Source organism: Galeopterus variegatus, unplaced genomic scaffold (genome assembly GCF_000696425.1).
Source record: "Galeopterus variegatus unplaced genomic scaffold, G_variegatus-3.0.2 Scaffold658, whole genome shotgun sequence".
NCBI classification, from domain to species: Eukaryota; Metazoa; Chordata; class Mammalia; order Dermoptera; family Cynocephalidae; genus Galeopterus; species Galeopterus variegatus.
The window spans coordinates 99,787-122,757 of NW_007726769.1; the positions used below are offsets into that span (position 1 = coordinate 99,787).

Genomic DNA, 22,971 nt, shown 5'->3' on the forward strand with positions numbered 1-22,971 from the left:
TCTCTTGATCCTTGAATTAACTCTGCAGAGTGAGGAGGACAGAGGGAGAACCAGAGAGAGGTGGTGATTCACCCAGAGTCACTGGGCTTTAAGCTGGGGATCCGGGTCAAGACTGGAGCTCTGGCCCCCTCTGGGCTCCCATGATAGCTGCAGGCAGGGGCCAGGTGTGTCCGATTTTCACCCACATCATTCGGGGCCTGGTAGAAGCTCTGCCCACAGCAGGCATGACCCTGGCTTGAGAGCCTGGTCCAGCACCGAGGGCTGGACCCAGAGACAGAGCCTCTTTGGAGTGCCGTGGGGGTGAGCCGCGTGCTGGCCCCTGTCTGTTCTACCGTGCCTCTGTTGAGGTGAGAGGAGTCCAGGGAGGCCTTGCCTCTGCCTGAGCTCTGCTGGGCAGGAGATTCTGTGTCTCAGCACGACCAGGGCTGTGCTACTGTCACATCCTGTCCAGTCAGTCGCTCGGCCCCCAGGGCTGAACAGACCTGATGCACACACCTTGAGCCAGACCCGGGACAGGGACCCTGATAGTCCCCACCCCAGGCTCCAGAAATGGGCAGAGAGGACCCTGGAATCTTGGACAAAAACCCCAGAGTGCAGATGTCAGGATGGGCCTGGAGTTGAGGTCCAACCACAGACTCCTCAAAACTGGAAATGGCCCTCAGGGTCACCAAAGGCCACCAAGCCCCAACCAGAGAGCATGAAAGACTTGCCCAAGGCTAAACAGCAGGAAAGCAGGAGAGCAGGGACTTGAACCTGCTGGGAACTCTTCATTCTCTGCCCCCAGTACGTACACACATGCACGCGCACACACACACACACATGCGCACACACTCATGCACACACACGTGTACATGCACACACACGCACACGTGTACATGTACACACACGCACATTCGCACACACTCATGCACACACGTGTACATACACACGCATGCACATGCGCACACACTCATGCACACACACGCACACGTGTACATGCACACACACATGCACGCACACACACACGTGTACATGCACACACACATGCGCACACACTCATGCACACACACGTACGTGCGCACACACGTGTACATGCACACACACGTGTACATGCACACACTCATGCACACGCACACACGCACATGCACACACACTCATGCGCGCGCACACACGTGTACATGCACACACTCATGCACACGCACACACGCGCACACACACACTCATGCACACACGCACATGCACACACTCATGCGCGCACACACACGTGTACATGCACACACACGCACATGCGCACACACTCATGCACACACACACGTGTACATGCACACACTCATGCACACACACACGTGTACATGCACACACACGCACATGCGCACACTCATGCACACACACGTGTACATGCAAACACGCACGCACATGCGCACACACTCATGCACACACACGCACATGCGCACACTCATGCACACACACGTGTACATGCACACACGCACGCACATGCGCACACACTCATGCACACACACGCACACGTGTACATGCACACACACGCACACACGTGTACATGCACACACAACGCACATGCGCACACACTCATGCACACACACGTGTACATGCACACACTCATGCACACACACACACACACACGCGCACGCACACATTCGCTTCCTTTCTGATTGGATCCCTGCCCACCCCTGGCCCCATTCTGGGAGGAGTCAGGATGGGATTACACACAGGTCCAGCCCTAAAGTTCTGGGGATCTGTATGGGCTGAGAAGCCAGGGGAAGCTGCAAACCACTCAGCCAGTACCATAGATCACACACACACACCCTGTGCTCAGCACTCAGGGACTGGGGCAAGGAGAGGGGATGGTGACATAGCCTTGACCTTAGAAAAACTTATCATTTGACCTTGAAGAGAACACTAAGGCCAGGGAACACAGCACCTCGTGGCAGGAAACCCTGGGGTGGTTGGCCGGCCTGCCTCCCCGCACCCTGCAGGAGGTGGGGGGGATGAGTGTTACCCTCCGCTTAGTTTCAGCAGTGAAGGAGGGGGCTACCCGCCTAGCCCTGACCCTCAGAAGGGTCCAGAGGGAGGCTCCAGCTAGGCCCAGGAGGATCTGAGTTGGCAGGGAAGGAAAGGGGGGCATGTCCTCTGTGCCAGTGAAGCGCACCTGCCCTGAGGTCGCCAAGAGCCAGGACTGCTAAATCTGGTGGGCACAGAGCACAGATTCCCACGAGCTGGCACCCTCCAAGCAGTGGATTCCCTCCCCCACCCCTGCCTCCTTACCCTTCCTTTGCCCCACTCCATCCCAGGTATGAGGTTATGTCATACCCAAGTTGGCCAGGAAATATCGTTGGCCAGTGCCACGCCTCAACTTGCAAGGCTTCTCCAACCTGACTGATCATCAGATCCCGTGCAGATTCCCAGCCCCCACTCCAGCCCCTGCATCAGCATGGCTCAGGACAGGCCTGGTCATGGCCACTGGTTTACAAGCTCCCCTGGGGATTCCCAGGCTGGGAAGGCAGGAGGCAGCCCAAGGTGCCGGGAGGGAGGCCGCCGGGAGGCTGAGGGGAGAGAGGGGCTGCTAGAAGACCCCAGCCAGAGCCACAGCCTTCAGGGCAGGAGGAAGGAAGAGAAGACCCCCACTGAATCAGGACCAAGCAGCCTAGAGTCGGGGCAAGCAGGGGCGAGACCTCGGGCGAGCCCTTCAGCCTCTCTGAGCCTCAGTTTCCTTCTCTGGGAAATGAGGTAACAGCACTACTCACAGGCATGTCCGAGGATTAGAGGTGGAACAAAGAAAGCACCTGGCACAGACTGGGGGCCATCATTACCTTTACTCGGTGAGAGTTTATGGCATACCTACTATGTGCCAGGCCCTGGACTGGGCACTCAGATTCAAAGAACAAGACAGACGAGCCCTCGCACACATGGTCTGGTGGGGAGAGAGAGTGGTAAAGACAATCCCAACACTGTGTGGTTGGCCACAGCAGGATCCAACGGGCCTGCAGGAGACAGAGAGGGCAGGGCCCCTGGGGGTAGGCAAATGCCATGGTCCAGGCTCTGGCACTGTGACTGGTCCTGACCAGGGGGAATCTGTGAGTGCCAGGCACCATTTAAGTGATCCTCTCCCCTACCCCATGTGTGATGCCCCCTTCTGAGGGTGAGGCTGTGACAGCCCCTCACACTGTCTGCACAAACAAGGGGCTCTTGAAGGAGTCCAAGGATCCATCAAGCTCAGGTACAGCCTTGGTTCTGTGCCCGGGGCAGAACGCCCTGGCCCTGGTCTCTCTGTTCCCTTCAAACCCCCAAAGCCTGGGATGGCACAAGAGGCCCACACTGCACATGGGCTGAGGGAGCACTGTCAGCCCCATGCTGTGCCCTGCTCACCACCCCCAGATTAGTGGCTCCTTGGGCCCCCGGGGGCAGACACTGTCCTGTAGGCCAAGGCCAGTGTCTCCTCCCTCCCCTGGACTCAGTACAGACCCAGGCACGGCGCAGTGCAGTGCCGCGCACAGAGTGCCACCCACCAGTCCTCTCCCCGTGGGGATGCGGAGGAAGAGTCCTGGGGTGGGCTACCGCGGGCTGGGCCTGACTGGGAATCAGGTGTGCGTGTCCATCACACAAGAGCAAGCGAGGTGGCCCCAAGGGCAGTCACAGGCCAGCAGCTTCTGCCTCGCTGGCAGGGACAAAACATTCTCTGCACAGGGCGGGGGCTGTGGATAAACTGTGAGTCCCTCCGTGGAGTCCCGCAGCCGGGTTTCCCAATCCAGCGCCATGTGCGTGACCCAGCAGCCTGGGCCTGCTTGGGGCACCTGGACAAAGCCACCAAAGTTCCCCATATCATCCTCTGGGGACCACCCTCCCCAGCCTGGCAGCCGCTGCGTCTGCTGGTTCAGCTCTCCTGGCACACCTGAATGCTCCTCCATCACAGCCTCCTGAGCCACCCACCCACTCACTTTGTGGGAGGGGTACACTCTGGGGCTGGCTCCAGTCCTCCCCATATGCTGACCCCTCCTCACTTGCCTCATCCGTAAAAGTGACCACTGGAGCGCGCAGAAGGGAAGACAGCCCTGCCCGAGAGCCCGGGTGGGGCAGGAGGCAGGGCTTGGCCCCTTTTCCCCATACGCGTGAGGGGTCCACTCCCGTCCCACGCCCTGCCCCACCCTGACACACCAGACTCAGGGACAAGGGCTGAGTCACTGTTCCTCGGAGCCTCAGTGTCCACGTCCACACAATGGGACGCCTCTCCCTAGACCCTCCCTGCTTCCTGGGACTGCTGCTCAGATAAATGACATCACCCTCCGGGATGAGCCAGCCTCACCCAGGGCTGGTTCTTCTTGTCGTGGCCCGATACGCGGCGGGCTCTGGTGGGAACGGTCCTCCCTCTTGCGCCCCATCCACACCACATTTGCTGCCCGGTTGCTGAGACGCCGGCCTCTGATGGGACAGAGCCTGCCCCAGCGCGAGTCCTGCAGCTGCCGCCGTAGCCGGCCCGGGCTCCCCAACCCCAGCCGCTGTCTCTCCTGTGGACAAGAAATTGCCACCCTGGGGTGTCAGACCCTTGAAGGGCTATTAGCTCCCACCCCTCATTTCATACTGTGGCTTCTGAGGTCCAGAGAGGGCCCATGACCTGCCCAAAGTCCCCACACCCCAGTTGCCACCACCCCCACCTGTCCGGTCCCTGGCCTCTGCTAGTCCTGAGGCCCCCACCCTGCCAGGCCTCAGGAGACTCCGGCCATTCCTGCCTCCTCCCCGCCTGGGCCCCAACCTCAGCCTCCAGGCACCGGGAGAGAGAGGGTGTTTGGAGGGCCCTGGTCTGATTCTGCAGCAGCAGCGACCACCACCACCCCTGCCCCGAGGCCAAGGAGTGAACTGGGGTGGGGGCACCCTCTTCTCATTAGCCTCTTTCACCCACCCCTCCTTGAAGAGAACCAGGAAGGCAGCCTGCCCCGCCCAGCGGATTCCGGATTGAGGATTTCCCCCGAGGAAGACTTCCAGGGCCTGGGCTCCTCCCCTCTCACTGACCCCCACAGCTGGCCCTCGCCCGCTGCCAGAACAAATGGAACCGAAGCTCCCGGGTGTGACTGGGGCAGGACCACCCCACCTCCCCTTCCCCAGGAGGCAGTTTCCCACCCTCCTCACACTACCCTCACCCCCAGGTGTGGACCCAAGGGGGGCCAAGCTGCCAGGGAGAGGGGTGCTGCTCCCAGGGCACAGCTGCCACCTCCTGAGCCACCGCTGACCATCTGACGACACTTCCCTGACAGAGGCCCCGCCATTTCTCCACACCTGCCTGGGGTCCACAGCCTTCCCCAGACGCACAGGCCCCGCTCACCTCTGAGGGTTTCCTGAGACTCACAGGACCTTGGGCCTTAACCGCATACCCCACCCCCCTCGTGCCTCTCCCAGCCCATGCCAGCCCCCTGCCCCCTCTTGGGGAGGGCACCACACACAGGACCAGGAGGAGCAATTGATGGATGAGTCATCCCTTGGGACTCAGGCTTCGTTTATGGATGAGAAAGCATGGCTCAGCATGGGGAAGTGACTGCCCAGAGTCACAGAGCTACTAACAGGGCAAGAGGAGGCCACTTAGGACCACCCTGATATGCTGACTCTATCCTGCGCCTGGCACAGCCTGCGCCACCCTCCACGGGTCACCAGCCCTCGACAGACACAAAGCACCCCCCAAGCTCTCCCCAGACTTACTCTTTACCCTGGTCTAAGCTGACCCCTGACCTCCAAGTCAACAACAGTGGGTGTCCAAAGACTGTTTCCCGTCATCCGCATCCCCTCGCTGTCCACCCATCTGTCCCGCGGGCCCACTTCAGTGGCCCACACAAGGACGCATTTCACATCTGAGTCGACAAGCTTTATTGGTGTTAGGCAGGGGCGTGTGGGGAGGGGCCGAAGCGGGAGGCCGAGCAGGGCAGACGGGGGGCTAGCCTGGAGGAGCCGAGTCTTCAGCGGGTGGTCTGGTGGACCTGCTCGCGGGAGGAGATGACCTTGCCGTCCTGCACCTCTTCCACGATGGTGCGCACCTGGCGGGTCGTCACGGCTGTGGAAGAAGCAGACTCTTGGAGGTGGGCAGGAGCCGACGGACCCCCACTCGGCCCCAGGCCCCCTGTGTGGGAGCCGCCCTGTCCCAGCTGCCGTAGGTGCCTCTGCTGCCTCCACACTGTAGCGCACACCTTCCTGACCTAACCACTGCCTCCTTTCCAGCCCACCCTCTGCTGGTGTCCCACATCAGTCGTGCCTCCCCGGATGGGCTACTTGGTTCTGACCCACTCTGTCCTTCTGCAAGAGAGGGGCCCCGCAGACCGAGCCCTTCATGAGATCTATCTCCATTTCTCTGCAGTCTCCGGGGCACGGGCTATGCTCCCACCTCCCCTATCAGACTGGGATCTCCAAGACAAAAACCAGGTCTCCATCACCCCCACTACACTAGGAACCCCAGGGCTAGGATCACCTCTTCCCCATCAGACTGGGATCTGGAGGACAAGGACCATGTCCCTGTCTCCCCATCAGATCAGAGTCTCCAGAGCTAGGACCATGTCTCCTCCTTGAGACTACGACCTCCAGGGTAAGGGCCGCTCCCTGTCCCACGGCCCATCAAACCAGTCTCCCTCGTCTGATCCTTGCCCTGAGCATCAACTCTGAGCCCTAACAAGTTCCTTGCCCCAGTCTTGCTGTGCACCGGTCATCTTTTCCTGGAGCCCCTTGGGGACCCTGACCCAGCAATGTGCAGGTGGCTCGCCTGCCCTGGGCAACAAACCCCCAACAGCCACCAGCTCTCAGCCACTGAGATCCTTACGTTCTTTGGGCTTGTATTGAATCAGGCTGCAAAAAAACAGAGAGGAGATCAGATGGGGGTCTGAGAGCCCCATCCCCACCCCTGAGGCCCCCAGCCCTGGCCCCAGACCCCCACTCACTGGGCGTCCTCGCCCTCCAGCAGGCGGCGGTAGGTGGCGATCTCCTGCTCCAGCCGCGTCTTCACATCCAGCAGGATCTTGTACTCCTGGTTCTGCTGCTCCATCTCGCAGCGCAGCTGTGCCAGCTGCTCCTCCACACTGCCGATCAGCCCCTGGATCTGGGACAGCTGCACGCAGTAGCGGTTCTCTGTCTCCGCCAGGCTGCCCTCCAGGGATGCTTTCTGCAGGAGGGTAGGAGGAGCAGGGTTTAGTGAGGGTGGTCCGTGCCCCCTCTAGGCCCTGGGCCCACCGCCATGCACAGCAGCGTCCCTACCATGCTGATCTGGGACTGCAGCTCGATCTCCAAGGCCTGCAGAGTGCGCCGGAGCTCGGAGATCTCGCTCTTGCCGCTCTGCACCAGCTCGCTGTTGGTGGCCACTTCACGGTTCAGCTCCTCTGTCTGCAGACAGGACACAGGACAGGCAGCATGAGTCTGGATCCTTCCCCAAATGAGACAGCCCCCATGGCTCCATACACTCAGCCCAGGGCAGCATCTGTTCCCAGACGGGCACCTTGGGCCTTCCTCACACCCTGTAATATGTAATATCCTGTAACATGTGATATCCAGCCATGCCCACCTTCCTGACCTCCCCTGAGCCTCTCAGGCCTCCTCCCAAACCTGACTGTGGGGAACGGTGCCTTCCTGCCAGCTTCCCACTTCCAAAGCCCAGGAACACGCCCTTTGAAATGTTAAACTTTTGTATTAATCCCTGCAAATGGGAAGCACAAAATAGGAAACTTGAGAACCAACCAGGACATGTAGCCTGGCGTCTGTGCTTGTTCCTGACTTCCCGAGGGAGAGGTGGTGGCTCCTGAGGTCTTTACTCTCTGCCTTCATTCCATGGGGGCTCCCCACCTGCCCACCGACCCCCAGATCCCAGCTCCAGCTAAGCTCCAGGTGTATTGATGCAATGGGTGACCCTGATCCCTAGAGTGCCTGAAGCTCGCTGAGGATGGGGCACTCCCAAGATGCCAGGCAGTGAGCTTACTGTCAGGGCTCAGGCCACTGGCCTGCAGCAGCCCCCACCTTGCTGAAGAACCAGTCCTCGGCGTCCTTGCGGTTCTTCTCTGCCATCTTCTCGTACTGGTCACGCATCTCAGACAGGACGCGGCTCAGGTCCACGCCGGGGGCGGCGTCCATCTCCACGTTGATCTCACCACCCACCTGGCATCGCAGGGCGTTCATCTCCTGTGGAGGAGGGGGGTGTGGGTGTGGGTGTAGAGGGTTAGAAATCTTGATTCCTATTTGATTTTTAGTATAGGGTTTTTAGGTAATGCGTGTATGGGACAAAAGTCCTCAGATAAAAGGTGAGAGCCTACAGCTAGGGGACAAGAGCCCACCAGATCAATTCTTTTTTTTTTTTTTTTTTTTTTTTTTTTTTTTTTTTTTTTTTTTTTTTTTTTTTTAAAATTTTTGTCTTTTTTTACTGACCACCAGATCAATTCTAACCACTGTTCAGGTAAGGGATTATATACACTGATGGTTAATGTAACGGGTTCATTGGAAGATTTTGTGAAAAGGAAACTCAGACAGGTTTAGAGCCTTTGATGTGAACAAGAACTGAAACAGAACAAGGATTGTTCCGAGGGCAACAACCTTTAATACGACAAAGCTTAAATGATGGGAAAATATGTGTTAAGATTTCCAAGGACGTTTTGCTAGATTAGTTAGTACAGGGCGGTTTTTCCACATTTTGCGTTAAGCTGTTTCTGTGAGTTTCTCAAGAAGTCAGGCACTTTCATGACTGTCTTATTGTGTCTCTTGCATGTTATTTAGCTTAGATTTATGACTCTTTTGATGGTATATTGTTTAAACTACTTTGAACCATGCATCCTTACATAAAGATTGTTACAAAGCCAATTTCTGTACGTTCTTACTATGACTGATTAACCATCTGCTCTTTTCCTGTAATTTCCTTGTTTTTTCAATAAAAACTGAAGCAATAGCCAGCTCAGGGTTGCTACCTAGTTTCTCCTTCTAACAGAGGAGCTGCTGAGATGCGGCCCCTTCAGGCTCTCATCGCTGCATTCATGTTGCTTTGAGTCACCTTTTCTCATCTCTGTTACACAGCGAGAGGTAACACGTGGGCATCTGGGCCTGTGCTGGCCCCTCACTCCCAAGCCTTCCCCCACAAGGGGCTCCCCACTCCTCCCAAGGATCCCTGCTTCGTTCTGCCTATCTTCTGCCCGCTGACCCTCCTGATGATTTTTGTTCACCTGGTCTGTATGGGCCCTGCCTCCACCATCAGACTGTGTCTCCCCCACTAACTGACTGCTCTCCAAAGATAAAATCTAATTCCTAAGTCTGTGCCCCCCAAACTATTTCCCCCCTAATTTCCAAACTTCTATGTGGGGTCCAGACTTGAGGGTTTGAACTGGGCCAAGGAGGAGACCTCTTCGCTTATTCCATCCTCATGAGGGAGGCCAGGACAGGTAGGGAAGTCCTCTGCAGGCCCCTGGGAGGCTCCTTGACTGCAGGGAAGCATTTTGGTACCAGAGGAGGCTGCTCTGCATGCTGGCTCTGGGCCCCAGGGGATCAGGTGACAGGGCAGCCCTGTGAAGTGACTAACCCCAGTGTGCTTGCTCTGTTGACTCCCATGGCCTCAGCCGTGGCCCAGCCCCAGGGCCCTGCCACCCAGTCCTCGGCCTCTTTGACCTGCTGCCCCAGCCACCTCACCTCCTCATGGTTCTTCCGGAGGTAGGCCAGCTCCTCCTTCAGGTTCTCGATCTGCATCTCCAGGTCGGCCCTGGCCAGGGTCAGCTCGTCCAGCACCCTGCGCAGGCCGTTGATGTCGGCCTCCACACTCACACGCAGGGCCTGCTCTGTCTCGAACCTGCAATGGGAACCAGAAACTTCAGTCCAGGCTACCTGGACTCATGGGCCCAGGCCCTGGACCCTTATCTGGCTTCACTTTTCCAGGGCTCTAAGGACCTGTGAAGGATGATGGGCCAGGGTGGGGGGCCGGGAGGTGGAAGCAATTCTAGCCCTGGGGCCCTGGGATCATCATAAGGCAAGACCCCCACCCACCCGGCCACCTCACTTCTCTCCTCTCTGCCTCCTGCCTCCCCTCCCTCTCTTGTGTCTCCTGTCCAAGCCCAGTGACCTCCAGAATTTGCTGTATTGGCTGTATCCTGGACCAACGGGTGGGCTCTTAGCAGCACCTGGGACTGCCTGACCCCCACTTCCTAGGCCTGGCCACAAGCAACCTGGTCTCAGGGTGGGGAGGGTGCCCCCAGCACCTCCTTAACCTGCCCAGCTTGCCCAAGCTCACCAGCAGGACTCACTTGGTGCGGAAGTCATCAGCGGCCAGCCGGGCATTGTCGATCTGCAGCAGGATGTTGGCATTGTCCACGGTAGCCGTGAGGATCTGGGGAGATGGCACAGTGATCAGGTCATTAGGTTGGGGGTCTGAGATGGCCTCGCTGCCTGGGAGACAGGATGTACGGCCTTCTCTGGGATCCAACCCCTCCCCCCCAGCCTGGCCCCTGCTCTGCGCTGCATTGTTGGCAGAGGCAGGGCAAGCAGGAGAGTGACCAGCTGAAACCTGTCTCCCCTCCCCACCAGCACCTGCCTCCCCCCACGCAGACCCCCATGCTGGGCTCAGCCTTAAAGCAGAGGAGGCAGCAGCTGAGAGTACGGGGGAGCCAGAGAAGAATGGGAGAGTGCCCCCCAAGGCAGAAGCTGTCCCAGAATTCCAGAAGGGAGCAGCTGATGTAGGCAACCCTTTGTTTTACAGTTGGCAAGATGATGCCCCGGAGAGGCTCCCCCAAATCAGAAGTCATGACCCCTGCTAAGCCCTAACCCCAGGCTCCAGCAGGCAGGTTTTCTGAGCCCCAGTCTTAAGGGACAGCAGGAGGGACGGGGAAGCCAGAAAAATCCCCAAATAAGGCCTTCCTCACTCTGAGGTCCCGCCCCCTCCCTCCTGCCACACCCTCAAAGCAGGTGCCTGCCATCCGGAGCTCACCCAGAGCCCCACCCCACCATCACCCCCAGACCCCCTCCAGGTGCCCCTGCTGCCCCAGGGGTCCAGCTCTCCACACACACCCTCTCGCCTTATCCTACAACCACATGAGGTAGCAAGAAGCTCCATGGTGAGGAAACTGAGGCTCCTCCTCCAGTACTACACTGCTTCCCTGCACGAGGCTGCTTGTCCCTGGCCCAGACTGCTACCCCCAGAAAAGGCAGACATGGGCCACATAGGGGCCCCAAGGTGGGGTCCCAGAAGCCAAGCCAGAGCCAAGCTGCACTTGGTTCCCGGGCCCGTGGCAGCCCCAGGCTGGGCTCGAGGCCTGCATCAAGGGCAGGAGATGGGGGAGGAGAAGCCATGCCCCCAAGCCCACTCCCACCAGCAGGCTCTACCTTGTTCTGCAGGTCCTCAACGACCTTGTGGTAGTGGCTGTAGTCACGGGCGGGCCCCGGGGCCTGCTTCTGGTACCAGTCACGGATCTTCACCTCCAGCTCAGTGTTGGCCTCCTCCAGGGCACGCACCTTGTCCAGGTAGGAAGCCAGGCGGTCGTTGAGGTTCTGCATGGTGGCCTTCTCACCTCCGGCCAGCAGCCCCTCAACCCCCCCAAAGCTGCTGCCATAGCCACCACCAGAGCCAAAGCTGTAGCAGCTGGAATAGCTGCTGCCCCCAAGGGCAGCCCCCAGGCCACTGGCAGACCCCAGCCTGCAGGAGCCGGTGCCCAGGCTTCCAGACAGCCGGCAGGAGGTGCGGGACAAGCCGCCTCCCAGGCCAGAGGAGCCCTTGATGGAGCTGGAGGAGGTGAACTGGCGGATGGTGGTGGTCATGGTGGCAACAGTGGGCTGCAGGCTCAGAGCAAGAGGGCTTAAAAAGAGAGTCCCCAGTGCGTGCTGCTGCCAGGGCTCGCCTGCTTCCTTTATAGTCCCATGGCAAGTGGGTGTAGCGATTACAACAGGCTCACTCCTCTGTTTCCATTCCCCTGGGCTTTCATCACCACTGGCCACCTGCCAGCTCCCAGGTGGCTGTGGGCCCCCTCTCCTCCCATCATCAGGGCTTTGCCTCACTTCTCCAAACCCTGTGCTGAGCTCTGCGTGTGCGTGTGCATGTCTCTGATCTCAGGCCGTCGCCTGTGATTCAGGCAGGCCCTCCAGCTACGCTTTCCCATGACCTAATACGGAGAAGAGAAGGCAGGACGTCACCGTCACCAGGCCCTCCCAGGCAGCTGCCACCCCAGCCTGGCCCCCCTGCACCCTGTGTCTGCTGGGAAAACAAACAGGTTGGGGAGTCAAGCAGCTCCCACCTGAGGTTGCTTTCCTTTGCCACACCCGGCGCTGGCCCAGGGCTGGATGCTGAGGACACAGAAAGGACTGAGAGCCCGTCCTGCCTTGGAAACTGGATCCAAACCCACCAGGCCCACCTCAAACCATGGGAACTCCATCAAGCCTCAGATTACCAACCCATGTCACAGATAAGGAAACTAAGGCTTAGAGAGGATGCAGCGTCATACTGTCCCGACCCCAGCTCCAGAACTGTGCTGGCAGGGCTACCTCCTTTCTCCTCGCTGTGACACAGTGCCCACCCCCCGCCCCCAGGGACCCCACCTCACTGGCCCGCTCCTGCAGGGCCCTGACCCCCAGGGATGCACTCCAGGGGCTACTGTTCCATCTGGTTAGCTTTCTGACCCTTCCCCATGCTTACAATGCCTTGGTAGCCTGGCTTCCTCTTCTAAACCTTTCCCCATCTCCAGCAGGTGTAGGGGGCAGTCCTGGGCTGGGGTGGGCAAAGAGGAACTTAGCTGTAGGATGGAGAAATGGCAGGTTGTGGGGGGCGTGTTGTGCTAAGAGAGGATCTGAAGGAAATGTGAGGGACATGCCCCCTCCCACCCTCCTCACCCCTTCTGTCCCCCAGGAGACCTCAGGGTAAGGTGAAGGGCATATATGTCAGGTGCCATCCAGCTGCGAACCTAAAGGACTTGCCCAAGAAGAGGCTCTTACTGAGACCCCCAGCCAACCCCTTCCACCCTAGGCTCACTGAGCTGTGGCTCCTCAGGGTGGGCCATGTGCCCCGCCCGACTGCCCTACCCTGCCCTGCCCACCACCTCTAGACCAGCCCTGGGTCCCAGGGTCCCGGCAAACCTGCTGGGTGGAATGTGGTCGTGTTTCAGACTGCCAATGGCTTCCACTTCCCCAACAGGCCCAGACAGCCCCAGACAGCCCCACCAGCAGCGGAGAGAGATTCCTCAATAGCCCGGCAGCTGCCAAGCCACCAAAGAAAACAGGACGCCCCCCACGCTCACAGACACGGTGGCTACCCCGCCCCACACACACCCCAGAGCTGGGCAGAGCCGGTCTGGTTTCCTGGGCTGGCTGGGCCACTGCCACCCCTCTCATCCACCAACACCGTGGCCCACTCCTTCCAAAGGCCTCCTACCCAGCCCCTCTTCCTCTGCTCTCGAACCCACCCTGGGCCGAGGCAGCATGTACTCTATACCTGTCATGGTCCCCGGAAAGTCTGCGAGGCCCTCCCGGGAGTGAGCCACAGGTGACACGGACCCGGGGGCTAATTCTTAGAAACTTTCTCATTCTTCCACCCTCAATCCTTCCACCTCCTCCCCTCCCATTCCCCCGGGAGCCCCAGGCCTGGATGGAGTGGGCAGAACAGGTTGGCAGGTGATGAGCCAATACCCAAATGCTCAAAAAACTCTCCTCCTCCCCCAGACCCTCAGCCTATACTGCCAATGACAAGACCAGGTCACATGAGGCATTGAACTTCAGGCAAAGCTTTAATAGCAGTCACTGGGGCAAACCAAGGAGGCCCCCCAGTGAGGGGCTGCAGGCAGCAGATACAGAAAGGCAACAGCTTGTGGGCACTGGCCCAGATGGGCACTCAGGGCATGGCAGTAGCATGCTGGGTGCTGGAGGCAATGGCTGCCCCTTGGCCCTTGAGGCTGGGCTGTCACATGCAGAAAGGGGCCTCAGTGGGTGGAACGGTGGACCTGCTCGCGGGTGGAGACCACCTTGCCATCCTTGACTTCCTCCACGATGGTGCGCACCTGGCGGCTGGTCACCACAGCTGCAGGCAGTGGAGGAGGGGGATGCAGGGAACCTCAGGCAGGAGCCTCTCCCCACACCCCTTCCCTCTGGATCCACGCAGCCCCTCCCTGGGGCAGGACAAAGCAGGCTCTTACCTTCCCGGGTGGGCTGTGAAGACAGGGACGAGGAGTACTGAGTGGCCAGGCTGCGGGGAGAGGGGGAACCATCAGCCCAGGGATGCTGGCCAGCTGGCCCACTGGGAGCACGGCTGGGGGAGAGCGGCAGGTGGGGAAGTCTGGACAGAGGGGAGAGGGGGTCCCACAAACTGGCAGGAAATCACAGCTGGGAGTGCACGGAAACAAACAGCACAGGCCCAAGAATCAAAGGGCACAGGCTCAGTGTGGCAGGAAGAAGAAAAGGGGACAACCCGACTGAAGGCCAAGCAGCACTTTGTGGCTACTAACTAGGGACTTATAAGGAGGAGCTGAGCAAGTGGTTTTTCCATATCCCGAAGGGCCCAACAAACAGACTCAATTAAAGCAGGAGAGACTGTGGTTAGACTATAAATGGACTTCACCGTTGTCAGGGAGCAAAAAGCCTGAATGGGTGACTCAGCACGGAGACTCCAGGACACTCTCAGCCCCTCACGCTGGGCCCCCAATTAACCACCCAACTCCAAACCAGATTACCACTCACGCTGCTCCTTGGCCCATCCTGGGTAATGACATGCCAACCACAGTCATCCAAACGGAACCGAGGGTCATTGTCACCCACTCCTTCATGTGTTCACTCAACACTTACTGAGTCCTGACTGTGAGCCACACTCACCCCACGTTCAGGCATCCACCCCTGCTGTTTTTAGCTCTAGCCTCTCTTCTGTACACAGCGCCTTCATTTCCCTGCCCTCTGCCACTACACGACTTCTCTGCCTGACTTCCTGCTTCAGCCTCCTGACAGGTCCCTCCAGCGCCACCCTGACCCCACTGATCCACGTCTCCCCCTGCAGCCAGACTGAATGTTCTAAAACATCTTTATGAACATACCGCTTCTCTGCTCCAGATCCTTCCATGGCTCCCCATTGCCAACCTGATCTAGTCCAGATGCTTTAACTTGGCATTTGAGGCTCCTCACAGTCAGACCCCAGCGGCATTTTCAATTTCGCCTCCTGAAAACCTCCCAGGTTCTTCCATTCACACCTCCTGGCCTTTGCTGGTGCTCAAACCAGGTGACCCCAGCCCACCAGAAAGAGTAGATGCCCAGGCGCCCCCACTCACTGGGCATCCTCGCCCTCCAGCAGGCGGCGGTAGGTGGCGATCTCCTGCTCCAGCCGCGTCTTCACGTCCAGCAGCACCTGGTACTCGTGGTTCTGGCGCTCCATGTCACAGCGGAGCTCGCACAGCTGCTGCTCAATGCTGCTGATGAGCCCCTGCAGCTGGGCCAGCTGGGCCCCATAGCGCGCCTCTGTCTCGGCCAGGCTGCCCTCCAGCGACGCTTTCTGTGGGTCAAGGGATAGGTGAGACTGAGCTGGGACCCTTCCCCATGGTGGAGCACCCAGAGAGGGCCTTTGGGGGTTGTGGGTGCTGCCAGCACAGTGGGGCAGTACCTGGGTCAGGGGGGACCATGTCACAGTGTGAAGAGACAGGCTGGGTGGGGAGCCTCTGGTTCCCCCAGTGGGGGATCTACGAGGCTGGGTCCACCCCAGGGAGGTGGGTCCAGGGCAGGAAGGGGGTAGAGGCCCTACCATGCTGAGCTGGGACTGCAACTCGATCTCCAGGTTCTGCACAGAGCGGCGGAGCTCTGTGATCTCTGTCCTGCTGCTCTGCAGGGCCTCGGTGTTGGTGGCCACCTCGCGGTTCAGCTCCTCCGTCTGGAAGGCAGGGTGGGCCACAGGGGCTTAAAGACGCTTCCAGATGAGGCAGAGGACAGAGGCTGCCCCTGAGCCCTTACCCCCAGAATTACCCACCAGCCCCTCCCCAGCCTCTGTGGGGCCCCAAAAGCCCCTGCTCACAGGTGCCCACGTTGGATCTGAGCAGAATTGACCTTGCTCTGCGGTCATTTGCAGTGGTTACTCCTGCTCAGCAGCAACCCCTCAAAGGCCAGCACTGCGTTTTATTCTTTTGTGCCTGTTACTGTCGCTGGGACACTGTAGATGCTCAATAGTGCAAGGGCATGGGTTACGTATCCACATACGCACATCGTACAAACACCTACGGAGGGAGAAGCCCTAGACAGGGGTTGTAGAGACCTGCACCTGTCCCCAGGCCACAGGGGAGGGTGGCGTGAGCTCCAGACCTCTCAAGCCTCACATTCTACATCTAAAGTATACGGGGCTGATCCAATTGCTTCCCAGATGTCTGTCCTTCCCACCGGGACAGTCTGTGGATCTGGGAGCACTCCCAGGCACGCAGCACGTGTGCCCACATGTGTGCATGCCCACTCCCACCAGGCCACCCACCTTGCTGAAGAACCAGTCCTCGGCGTCCTTGCGGTTCTTCTCTGCCAACTTCTCGTACTGGTCACGCATCTCGTTCAGGATGCGGCTCAGGTCCACGCCGGGGGCGGCGTCCATCTCCACGCTGACGTCCCCTCCCACCTGGCCTCGGAGGGCGTTCATTTCCTGGGCAAAGAGGACAGCAGGAGCTCACCCAGGGCCACCCTGGGGCCTGCCTGTCTACTTTGGGAGACAGGTGCCGATGACAGACACAGGCTGACAGTTCCTCACCCTGAAGGCAGAGGCAGACGTTGCTGAAATATACAGGGCTGTGGATATCAACAGTCTCCCCCAACACACACATCCCCAGCGTGTGCGGAAGCAGGAGAGAGATGAACACTCCCCAACACGGCGGGGAGTGAGCAAAGGCCACCTTCTCGCCACCCTGGCCACCTGCCTGGTCCCCCCACCAGCCCCGCGGCACAGCTTGGGGAAAGCAGCCTGATGTTGGTACCAGCCAGAGCCAGGCCTCATTAGGAAATGTTCATCTGTGAGGGGAAGCAACTGCATAACCAGCCTCAAAGCCAAGGGGAACACTTTCGGGGCATCCTGCTATTGAGGGATAGAATCCCTCGGCTCAGGCCAGCCCAGAGTTCAGCTGAGAGGGAAGCCACAAGCACAGGGGAATATGCGGCCTCCTGAGTCCCCTGGTAGGGCCTTGGATTGAGCCTTGGATTGAGGCTTAGGGTCACTAAGGTACAGAGCTCTCCGGAAAAGGAAGGCAGGAGAGGTAGCAGAGAGGTGGAGTCAGACCTGGATGTGGACATAAGTCAGACAGACCTGAGGGAAGGTCCCTGTGCAGCCTTGGGTAAATGCCTTAACCTCTCTGAGCCTCAACTTCTTCATTGAGAGTATCTTTCTTTCAGCGATGTTGCCAGCATCAGCTGAGATTATTGCTGTGAATCACCTGTAATGTGCTGGGCACATGTTCCTTGTTGTTATGACTATCACTATTATAATTAATTACAACAATTAGCATTGTGTGTTCTCACATAGATTCATTCATTAGTTACTTAACCACCCCTCGCAGTGCACTGAGCCTCAGGAACAAGGGAAGAATCTTTAGAAGGAGGGGCCCCCCCAGGCCTTACTCAGGGCCCTCTGAGGGTCAGAATCAGGGCCAGGGTTAGGGCCAGGAGCCCACCAGAGACAGGAGCCAGACAGAGAGCATAGCCACAGCCCCCGGAGATTCTGGGGCCCCAGGCTTGCTTGCTCCCAGGCGAGGTTCTCCTGAGTTCCCTGAGCAGGCCTCACCTCCTCGTGGTTCTTCCTCATGTAGGCCAGCTCCTCCTTCAGGTTCTCGATCTGCATCTCCAGGTCGGCCCTGGCCAGGGTCAGCTCGTCCAGCACCCTGCGCAGCCCGTTGATGTCGGCCTCCACACTCATGCGCAGGTTCAGCTCCGTCTCGTACCTGGGACGGTTGGAGGTGTGAGCCGTGGAGTGCCACAAGGACACCCCCTTGTACACACACAGAGTAGTCTGTGGTGTGCAGAGCCACAGACCTCCCACCAGCCCCCAGGCAGCCCCCGGGGACCCAGACTCACTTGGTGCGGAAGTCGTCAGCTGCCAGGCGGGCGTTGTCGATCTGCAGCACAAAGCTGGCATTGTCGATGGTAGCTGCCAAGATCTGGGAGAGACAATGGGCCCACTGAACACCCTGCCCCTCCCCAGCAGCCCCAGGGAGGACCTGCAACACCCTTCTTGCAGCCTTTTGGGGAGTGGGCCAGATGAGGGCAGTGAGGATCCCTGTCTGAGCGCCCTGCTGGGAATTCCAGGGGCCCAGCTAAGGCTCTTGGAGTGCTCACAGACTAGTGGGGGCATGATGCCCAGGCATGGGCAAACATGGATGCCCAGAGAGAGACCCCTGTGCACCCCACTCCCACCATGGGGTCATTGACTAAACTGCCTGGGCCTCACTTCCTCTTCCCCAGTGAAATTCACCTCTAGGCTCAGTTGTCACCTCCTCCAGGAAGCCCTCCTGGATACCCTGTCTGGGCCCCCTCTCCCTGCCATACCTCTTCCCTGACCATCTCCGTTTCATAGCACTTCTCTGGGTTTTATACCTCTTTCCATGACTTTTTAAATGATTTCCTCCTCTACTGAACTCTGAGCTCCAGGGGGACAAGAACTTATCTGTCTTGTTCTCTTTGGAATCCTCAGCCCTGGGCACAGTGCCTGGTCCAGAGCTGGCCCCAAGGGTACATTTGTTTAATGAAGTGATTAATTAATTAATTAATGAGGTTATGACTGGCCCCACCTCAAACCTAGGGCAAAGCTTTCTTTTCGCACAAGGCCATCTGGGAGGTTTAAATGAGCACATGAAAAGGAGATGCTCTGGAAGGAGCAGAGGCTTGGTTATGATCACGCTGCCGTCATGGTTACCGTAGGAAATGCCCAAGAGAGGCTCCAATCAAGGCCCTCCACACCATACAAACGGAGCAGAGAGAAGAGGTTGGTGGAGGTGGGACATGAGCTGGGGAGGGCTGAAGCGTAGAGAACATAAGGGAAAAGCCCCGGCAGCAGTCAAAAGCAGCCCCAGCAGGCTCGTCCTGTGCATCGAGAGTGGGGCAGCACCCCTCTGAGACCCCTAAGTTCAGTGAAGTGGCCCTGGGCCAGGCTGAAGCCTGTTTGTTCCCTGCCGGTTTGTTATCTGCTCTGAGCCTCAGTGGGCCCATCTGTAGCCTGCAGAGACCAGCCCCCATCCCCCTCCTTGCTCTGGAGGTTGACCGGGCACAGCGAGGGTGAGCTGTGAATGCCCGGGGGGGGGGGGCAGGGTGACTCAGAGGAGCTGGAGGTGGGCAGGGTGACTCAGAGGCCTGATACACAGTACACTGGGGGTAGGTGGGGAGGTGCTGGGTAACCCCAAAGCTCAGGAGCACTGACTCACCAAGGCTCCCCGGGGTTTCCCACTGCCCAGACCAAGCTCAGTATCTGATCTGGCACTGCCAGTAGCTCTGCTTCCAGGAGGAAATTGCAGGAATTCTCTACCTGATGGACGTCCTGGGCAGGAGCAGTCAAAGGCCGTCACAGGGAAGCACCAGGCCCAGCTCTCCACCCAGGAACTGGGCAGGCCTAACTGCCGGGGACCAGCCAGGCCCCATCTCTTTAACCCCTCACCTGCCTCTGGCATCTTCAGCATCCCAGGACCCTCTCAGGGGCAGGGTCTGTGCAGAAGACCCACGGCCATGTGCATGGCCATGTTCACAGAATGCCAAGGCCACATTCCTAGAGGTCATGGGAGTGTGTAAGTGTGTGTATGTGTGTGTTGTCTCCATCAGACTAACTTAGAGAAATTCCTTCCCTTGGGAGCTTTCAGTCTGAGTAGGAAAACACAGCTCCTGACCTCAGGGATACCCCACCAATCTGCAGAGAGAGACTCGCCGCTGCCCTCAGGGAACCCCAGAATGGCCATCTTGGAGGGAGTGAGGAAGACCCACAACAAAAGCAGTCAATGAGAACATGCTGGACTTAGTGAAATCAGCACAATGAACAGGGCATAGACTGAACCTCAAAGTGCTGAAGAGACCCCAAGATCTGGGGAGAGAAGGAAAATGTCATCCACCCAGGAGGACAGCCTGAACGAGGGAGGCAGGTAGGAGGGCAGCCCCAGAGGAGAACGGAACAGCAAGAAGGAGATACCCAGCCTCACCTTCCAGCAGTCATGCCAAACACTCCCCACCTCGATGCCCTTGCCCATACTGTTCCCTACGTCTGGAATACCATCTCTGCCTTCAAGGTACTGACTCCTGCCCTGACCACTCCTCCTCCACCCGCCCCAAATATGCTCCCCTCAAGAAGGGAGGGGTTCTCCTCTGTCCACCTGGGGAGCTTCCAGAAACCTCACAGCACAGGATGTTCTCCAGACACGGGACCAGAGACTCATACAGAGCCAGGTCCACAGCAAGTGAGTGGGTGGGTGAGTGAGTGAATGCATGCATGATGGAGGTCTAGAATTGCGGGGAATTGGTTGCAAAGGTCAAAGGTTGAGATGGGGCGAGTCAGAAGCAGTTACTAAGGGCAGAGGGCAGGGAGCCTCACCTTGCTCCGCAGGTCCTCGATGGTCTTGAAGTACTGGCTGTAGTCACGGGCGGGCCCAGGGCCCTGCTTCTTGTACCACTCACGGATCTTCACCTCCAGGTCAGTGTTGGCCTCCTCCAGGGCGCGCACCTTGTCCAGGTAGGAGGCCAGGCGGTCGTTGAGGTTCTGCATGGTCTCCTTCTCACTGCCCCCCAGCAGGGCATCTGCCACACCAACGCTGGCCCCAAAGCCCCCACCCAGGTTGCAGGTGTAGCCACTGCCATAGCCTCCTCCCAAACCTGCCGAGAAGCGGGATGAGGTGACCGACATGTTGCCACAGCTACCGGCTCCCAGGAGGCTGGGGGCCCGGCAGGCTCCCCCAACCCGGATGGAGGACATCCGGGAGAAACCCCCGCCAGGCACACCCAGGCCCTTGACGGAGCCGGAGGTTGAGAACTGGCGGATGCTGGTGGTGGTGGCAGCCATGGCGTCCACAGGTCAGGCACAGGGTCTGGTCTGGATGGAGACCCTGGGCAGTCTTTATAGCCAGACTGAAGGGGGGCCGGGCCCCTGGCCCTTGAAGTCCGAGCCAAAACCCCCATCATGTAATTTGCCTCTGCACCAGCCACCCAGGGCCTGGGGCCCGGGCTGGACATGCTGAGTGCATCCCCAGGGCCCCTCCCGTGCAAGCCCAGCCTGGGCACAGTGGCCTCTGAGCGGTCCATTGTCTGCTCAGAAACAAAGGTGGCGTTGGAACTGCAGCCCCAGGGTAGGGTGATCCTCCATCCTCAGCCGCAATTAGGCTGCTGAGCTCATTCTTGGGGGGAGTCCGGAGAACCAGCCCTGACAGCCAGAAAGGGCACAAACAAGGCTCCACAGGCCCAGTGCCCAGAGGCTGGCCTGGCCCCCCACCCAGCGTTCCAGGGCCCCAGGGAGAGGGTGGAGAAATTTGGGGCCTGACATCCTCCCCCAGGTCTGAGGGGGGAGAATTAGCCTCTGTCCTAAGGGAGCCCCCAGCTCTCTTGGGATTATTCCAAGTCTGCCAGAGGGGACATGGCCCCTGGCCTGGGCGATTTCTGTTTCTAGGGGGAGCCGATGCTGCTGCTGCCCTGAGGAGCTTCGGATCTAAGTCTTTCAGGAAGTCAATTCGAGAGCCTCGGTTTTCTCACCTGTAAAATGGGGATAATTCTGTCTCCCAAGGTCTTTGAGGGAATCTGGGGAGACAGGGACATCAGTCAAGCTCTGACAGGAAGAAGGGGTGGGGTGAGGAGGGGCTTGAGGCCAGCGGGTTGGAGCGACTCCCTGTGCACTCTCCCAGCACCTGAGGAAAGTCAGTGCAGAGGGGCTCCCAGAGGCAGCACGAAGGGAGGGAGAAGGCCACAGAGAAGCACGATCTGTGCCAGGAGGCCCTCAGTCATGCCGTGCCCTGAAGTCGGGCCCCTGCAAAGGAGCAGTGACAGCACATCCCGGAGGCTGGCACCTGCTCCACCCAACAAGGAGATTACCAGCCTCATCTCCGCGGCGCTAATGATTTAGGCGCTGCCAGGACACTGATGTCTGCACCAGCCTGTCTGAATGTGAAGCCTCCCGGGGCAGCCAGGCCCAAGGGATGGGCCAGAGGAGGGAGAGCCTGGCCCACAGGCGGGAGAAGCACAGGTGGCCTGGGATCTCTGCCCACGCCCGGGGACAGGGAGTGAGTCGCGTTTTCCCTGTGGCCCCAAGCTCCTAAGATGAGGCTAGATTGCTGGATGGACTTCCCACTTAGAAAGTGGGTGGTCTCCCAGGAGCCTAGGAGGGTGCTCGGGGGGAAGGCTCAAAGCCAAGGCTAAGGCTAGGAGCAAGGTCAGCCCACCACAAGGTTAAACATTAGGACGGACTTGTTGGCAATGCAGGACTGTCTTGATGGAGGAGAGGGACACAGCGGAACATGGGTTCACCCAAGTGTGCCAGGGCCCTGCACCAGCCAGTCACCCTCACACAGAAGGACATACAGTGTAGACCCCTCCCCAGCCCCTGCCACAGCCACCCTCCTAAGAACCCCTCTTCCCCCGACCTCGAGCCGACTGACTTACCCCCCTCATCCTCCCCGCAGCCAGGCCTCTCCGGGCCCAGAGAAGGGACTCCCCTGCCTTGAGCCAGGGGTCTGAGGAGGGGGCCAGGCCAGGAATGCTGCCCACCCTTCAGCGCCTCTCTCTGGAACCCACACCCCAGCCTCACCCTGCCTGGGAGCCCCACTTCCAAAGCCCCCAGACTTTAGTCCTGAAGCCCAGTTTGAATGGGCAGAGAGTTTATTAACCTCCCTTCCTCCCTCCAGAACCACCAAGGCCTCATCTCCCCACTACCACCACGTGGCCCCCACAAAGTCCCTCACCCCGACACCAGGCTTCCTGCCATGGGTCTGCTCCTCTTCCTCTCTGGGCCTCAGTTTCCCCATGCCAGTGGCTTCCAGGCCTCTTTGCCTCTGCTCTTTGGAGACTCTACTGCCTGTGAAGCCCCCTCAGTCACTCTGACCCTGAACGCCT

At 59.1% G+C, this 22,971-nt stretch overlaps 2 protein-coding genes across 2 annotated transcripts; both read right to left on the bottom strand.

Moving 5' to 3' along the window:
- Window positions 1-5,910: 5,910 nt before the first annotated feature.
- LOC103589167 (keratin, type I cytoskeletal 17) lies at window positions 5,911-11,850 on the bottom strand. Its single transcript, XM_008571061.1, has 8 exons — window positions 11,305-11,850; window positions 10,230-10,312; window positions 9,622-9,778; window positions 7,972-8,133; window positions 7,219-7,344; window positions 6,906-7,126; window positions 6,788-6,813; window positions 5,911-6,031 (listed from the first exon to the last, which is right to left on the bottom strand). The coding sequence occupies exons 1-8, from the start codon at window positions 11,734-11,736 to the stop codon at window positions 5,937-5,939; spliced, it is 1,302 nt and encodes a 433-aa protein (XP_008569283.1). The 5' UTR covers window positions 11,737-11,850; the 3' UTR covers window positions 5,911-5,936.
- Window positions 11,851-13,678: 1,828 nt separating this feature from the next.
- LOC103589168 (keratin, type I cytoskeletal 42-like) lies at window positions 13,679-20,641 on the bottom strand. Its single transcript, XM_008571062.1, is given in 8 exon segments — window positions 13,679-13,981; window positions 14,097-14,181; window positions 15,206-15,436; window positions 15,683-15,808; window positions 16,397-16,558; window positions 17,687-17,843; window positions 17,977-18,059; window positions 20,471-20,641. Coding segments are annotated over 8 exon segments (1,113 nt in total). The 3' UTR covers window positions 13,679-13,883.
- Between the last annotated feature and the right edge of the window lie 2,330 nt (window positions 20,642-22,971).